Raw genomic sequence first — 6,000 nt, 5'->3', positions numbered from 1 at the left:
AAATCCGAAATTAGTCATGGAGAATATTTTGAAAAACAATAAAACCAATTTCGATCCTACATATTTGTTTTTTCATTATAAGGCCAGAAATATAAATAGCAACCCCCGTAATTTACGTCAACGAAAAATGTCGTAGAAACAAAAAATATTGAAGGACATGCGTTTTTACGTTTCGGGTTTAAAAACAAATAATATTTAAAAAAATAATAATAAAATACAATGGATTTTATTTATAAGCACAATAAAAAGATAAGATTTTGCAAAGTTTGGTAAGGTAATTCTTTTCCCTTACCATATAGTAGAATTTTTAGATTTAATTTAATATAGAATAAAAAGAAAAAAGATATTAAAAGATTAAGTTTACTAAGTAATGGCATATTTTATTCTGCTTTCAAAAGATCTGCAGATTACATACAAATTATAGATACGAAAAAATCATTTTTAAGTCACCGTTCTCACTATATTTTCAAAATAGAAACTTAAAGCAGAAATATTTTTCGAGTACTTTTTAAACACATCAATAAAATTGAAATCTAAAATCGATAATTTAATATTAATAGATTTTTGTATGGATATTAAATTTCAACTTTAACATCAAGAGCCTAGTGTAAGAAATAAAAGCGAATCGAAGAAAATAATAGTTAGAAATGATCTTTGTATTTTTAAAATATTATCTGTATGCACGATTTTATGAAAAGAAAGAAAAATCAGTTTATACGGTTGCAATCTTTAAAAATAATCTCAAACTTAAACAAAACATTAATAATTCAAACATTCTTGAGTCTATAACTAGACTATTAACTTTGAAATTTAACAAAATTTATCTTTAGAACAAATGACAATGGTACAAACTTTCTTAAAAACCGGTAAGAGAAAATTCTCTTTAACTGTGAATCTTAATATTAATTTAATAACACTGAGAAATTCGTTTTTGAATCAATAATGGATTTGTAAAATTTAAATGTCAGAGATGTTAAAAATAAACCTTTCAACTCAAATATTTTCTCTCGAGTATTAATTTGTTTAGCCGTAAGATATAAAAGCAGCAGAGACAAAGTAAACATACCTAGGCATGGAATAAAAATATTTTATTCTCTAAGAAAATGACGATGCTGTTGAAAATGTAATTATGGTTTAAAAGAACAAGTGAATAAAAAATAGCGAAGGCTTTTGGGAAAAGATAAGTAAAAAGGGTCAGAAAACTAGATTTAGTAGAAAAAAGATAAAATTTCTAGAAAAGAGGCAGGCCTTAGAAGTTTTCAATAGATTTTTCTAATCAAAAATAGAACTTTCAGAAAATGCCGGACATACTGAAGAATGTTTAGAAACAAGCAGATGATACGCAACTTTGATGCCATAAGACGGAAATAAATAAATAAAACGATTCGATTCCAACCTGCAACAGCTAGGGAGTTCGTGACGATAAAAATTCAGCGTTCTTTTTTTTTTTTCAAAGCGAAAAGTTTACCAATAAATGAATAAATTTCGCAATAAGTCACGTAACACTTAGAAATATGGATGTCGTTTTATGGATTTCAAGGAAAATAGATTTTTTTGTAACAAAAAGTGAAGTTATATCGTCTGAAAAAAAATCAGCTTTTATTATTATCGCTAGAACATTTTTAGAATATCAGACGAAGTACTCCAAACACGGAAAACGACGAATTTCACAAATATGTAATAAAAAAATCAAAGAAAAGGAAATTTATTATATTAACTTGATTTCTTATACGAGGGGGAGGGTTTTTTCTTAATTGAAATTTTGACCATTTTCCGACTAGCTAGAGTACTTAAATCAGCAGCCACATGGCTGATGACAGTGCAAATTTCAGTCGTTTCCTGATTCCTAAAAGCGGAATTTATCACCTAATTCAATATCTATACATATTTAATTATAATCAGTTGTATTGCTTACAAATCCGAAAATAAATGTGATAAATCTGAGTTACATAAAATGTAAAATCGTATTAAATTAGTAAATAAAAATTTTAATTAAAAAACTTGATAATTAACAAATTTAAAAATACTTAAATTTTTAGAAAGTTTTCATCAAACGATTAATCAAATGTTTGTTTTAATCAAACAGTTTTTTTGATAATTTTTAACAGGCGTAATTTCGTAGAAACAATTTCCTTTAATTTTCATTTAACATATTTTTCCATTAAACTATTATTATTTCCATTAAATTCAAATAAACTTAGTATTTTTAACATAGTAAATAAAATTTTCCAACTAACCCTTTAACGTAAAATTTTTTTAAAATACATTTTTCATTTTTTTAAATTATTTTGATTAAATTAGGCCAAAATAAGTGAAAAAATATTATGGTTAGCATTTCAATAATTTTTGGTTATGAAGTACAGCTTGAAACACCGGTGTTTTTCTCTGTGTTAAAGGTAAAATCTCTCAAAGCTTATTTCCAAACAATTTTTTTTATAATTTGCAATTATTGATGTAAGAGAAACAGTTGTTCATAATTGAAACTTCTTTAATTCGCAAAATCAATTGTTGATATATTCTTTGAATATAAATGTTAAAAAAAAGTTTTTTCAAATTACTTTATTTGGATTTTATATTTTAGTTCAAATATAATTTCGATAATTTAACAGATTAGACAATTACTATTAGACAATCTTTCCTCAATTGACAGTTTTTTTTTTCCTCGAAAGTGCAGATTTGCAAAATTGACCGCTTCAATTATATTTAAATCTTTAATTTAGAGAACAGGCAATCTCCGATAAATTTTTTAAGAATATGATTTGTTTTTAGACTCAACGATTCAATGAAAATAAAAATAAATAGAAAATTCATAAGTGGGCAAAGCTTGCTCACAATAAAAACATAAAATGCTTTTGATTATATTTTATAATCATATAGATAATCTCTAAAAGAACCGCTAATCGTAAATCCAAGATACATAAAAAGCTCAACTAGCAATTAATAAAGTAAATCATACATAATGACCATTAGCAACAGATTTAAGATAAAAACTCAAGATAAATAAGACAGTAAAAATCATCGAAAAAAAAGCATACCTCTGGGGTCATTCTAGAAATAGTAGGCATGTCGTACCCGGCCTGCAGGAACAATGGACAGTACTCTTCAAATTTTAAACTGGTCAACCAAGCAGATAAGATTTCACCGTCCTGAAAGAAAAAAGAAAATTTTAGGGCATTAAAACAACACTATCTTAAAACAGATGGCGGTAAGAGATGCAAATAACAGAGCAAATGGGCGTTTAATTACTGGAGGCGGCAATTTAAAAGCGCCAAGGGGTGTGCAGTTCCATCGTTTCTCTCGCATTGGAAGGTTTTAGTGCTTAACACGAAAAGATAAGAGTGAATTGCAAAATGGATATGTTCTGAAGGTGCTCTATAATGTTTATGTGGCGTCCTGAGTGTCGCCAAGAAAAACTTCCACCATGAATTTAGATTTTGAGAAAACTTTTTGAGTTCATTAAGAGTGTTAAGAGCATGCGTCGATTCAGTGCAAGTTAAGAATGCTTTTCGAAATTTTTTCGCCAAGAAAAATGGAAAAAAAAAAGTGTTTGCGAGTCTTTAAATTGGAAGCAAAGCTTTAATTTTACACTATATATATCTAAAAGAATAGAATTGTTTTCGGAAACTCTGTCATCAAATACAATAACACTTTTTTTTGTCAATAATAAGTTATTTTAATAGTCGGTCATATTTCGCTAGCGCCTTTTTTTGATAAATCGAAAATTAGCGCAAGACGCCAATATGAAAAAAAAAAAAAAAAAAAAAAAAAAAAAGCCAAAGTTTTGTGAAAATTAATAGCGTTTGTGATTTTATTTCTTCAATATTTAAAAAATAACTTCAATTCATCATTATCTGGGCTCATAAAAATTTTCCAAAATTGAGAACTATTTATTGATTACGTTGCTTTTCATCTTAGCAGTAAAAAACTCGCCAACTTGGTGATTTAAAAAATAAATAAATAAAATATTTTTGGAACGAAATCTTGTAGATAAAGAAGTTACTGTAAGCAAAAAAACAAAATTTAAAATGTATATTTACGGTCGCATTTAAGAAAAATAAGATTTTGCCCTAGAATAAAACCACGGATAAACCACAAAGTGGATAATCCACCCCTGGATAATCGGAAAATTTCTGCATTCAATTCTTTTTATAAATATGGTTAGTTCACAAAAGATAATTTTCTAGAAACTATAGTTCACGAATAGACTAGTAAAAATTTGGAACGCACTCTTAAGAAAGCCAGGATTTTTCACCATCAAAAAGTTTGGGAACAACCCTGTAAGAGTGTCTTTTCTACTGTGAGATTCGAAAGGTATGAAAAGCACTTTACAGGGTTCACAAGTTTTGAAAGGGGAAGAATGAATCGATGTTCACATTTCAGTAAATAAAATAGCTTTAAAAGGTTAACAAAATGCTTAGGAGTAAATTTTTAACTGAAATTTGAATATATAAACATACTTAAAGTGGTTTTATACTTTTGTTTTTTTGTATGTAATCATTATCAAGCGAATTAAACTTCTGATTTTTAAAAATGGATCATTGTTTTTGAGGTAATGCAAAAGTCGTCAAAGGATTAATTTGATAATCAGATGTATTAAAGGTTATAACTGAGTTCTTTGATGTAAAAAGGGCACAAAAAACATATGGCAAAATAATAACTTATGTCTTTTCTACATCAAGTGATTAAATTAGTATAGCTAAAAAGAAGGCCTTATCAGAATAATGGGACTACGGACCAGCTCGTTTTGAAACGAAGGGATTTATAATCTAATTATAGTATATTTTTATCTTTTCCTGGCCGTTCCCTGTTTGGTTGCAGAAATAAGCAGATGCAGTAGGTTTAAAATAAAATAGAAATTTCTTGTATGAACTAGAATGCAAGACTTCAGTTTTTTTTTAATATTTAAATGGAGTTAAACCACTATCCAGTTAAAGCCTCTGAATTCTCCATATTTTCATATCCATACTCTCCATATTTTCCAAAAATCAATACTATTTCCTAGTGTAATCGAATTTATACCTTTTCAATAATAAAAACGTGGAATAATTAATAATATTTCTGAAAAATAAAATATTTTATTGCCCTTAGAATATTTTTTTAAAGATTTATATTTTGGGATAAGGAAAACTGCTTTGCATCAAAATTTTTCTGGTAATTTTGTTTAATGACGCTGAAAATTATAAACAGAAGTTAGCGTGCAGGAAAAAAAATTCACAAATGAGAAAAATAGATGCATGGTTACTCAGAATTTAGAAGAAGAAATAAACACTTCCATTCTTGAAAATAAGTTTACATAGAAAACGATACCAACATTTTTCTATTCATTTCACAGTAGCAAACGATACGGCGCCAAATTTCTAACTCGACACTGGCAACAACAAAAGAATATGCGGAGTTCCCAGAACAAAAATGCAAAAAGCCAATTACCAACTTTTAAAATTCAAACGATAACGATAGTATTCCATGGGAACTTGAACAAAATCGCATAACGACTCGAGGGGAAGCAAAATCTAAAAAGTAAGATAAAAGCGTGTAAGAAAGGGTTTGATACTGAAATTATACTTCGCTTTTAGTAAAAAACGTTGCCTGACTTCTTGGAAACGTGAGATCCTATATTTGAGATTATATGAGATTTTAAATTACGAATAAAAGAATGGGGAAGAATTTTGGCAATGAAAAAGGATCCGATGCTAGATATTTTTTTATTTAACCCAAGAGAATTCAATTCAAGAAGTTGGATTTAGTCCAACGCAAAAAGTTGAGTGTCGGACCCAGCAACCCTGATTTTCTTTAAAACAGCTTTTTCTGAGCGACCAAAAAATTTTATGCTCTATAAAGCTATAAAATGCAATGCATAACGCGCGGTGAATGTTTTTGAAATTGTATTTTCAATTATATAAGATTCGATTTAAATCGAAAAAATAATGGGAAAAAAAATATTTTGCGTGGTAAATTGTCCCAGAAAAATGCATAAAAAAGTAACGAGATTACACTAATTGC

At 27.8% G+C, this 6,000-nt stretch overlaps 1 protein-coding gene across 3 annotated transcripts in view; it reads right to left on the bottom strand.

Moving 5' to 3' along the window:
- The window catches only part of LOC107451127 (caskin-2), a 338,548-nt gene that overhangs the window by 20,586 nt on the left and 311,962 nt on the right, over window positions 1-6,000 (bottom strand). For all 3 annotated transcript variants that reach the window (XM_016067122.3, XM_071186766.1, XM_071186767.1), the window contains one exon: window positions 3,036-3,146. In XM_016067122.3, the coding sequence (XP_015922608.1) occupies window positions 3,036-3,146 (111 nt within the window). The remainder of the gene's footprint in view (window positions 1-3,035; window positions 3,147-6,000) is intronic.

This window comes from Parasteatoda tepidariorum, chromosome 10 (assembly GCF_043381705.1).
Source record: "Parasteatoda tepidariorum isolate YZ-2023 chromosome 10, CAS_Ptep_4.0, whole genome shotgun sequence".
NCBI classification, from domain to species: domain Eukaryota; kingdom Metazoa; phylum Arthropoda; class Arachnida; order Araneae; family Theridiidae; genus Parasteatoda; species Parasteatoda tepidariorum.
The sequence above is the reverse complement of the archived record's forward strand: the minus strand, read 5'-3'. Positions and strand labels throughout refer to the sequence as shown.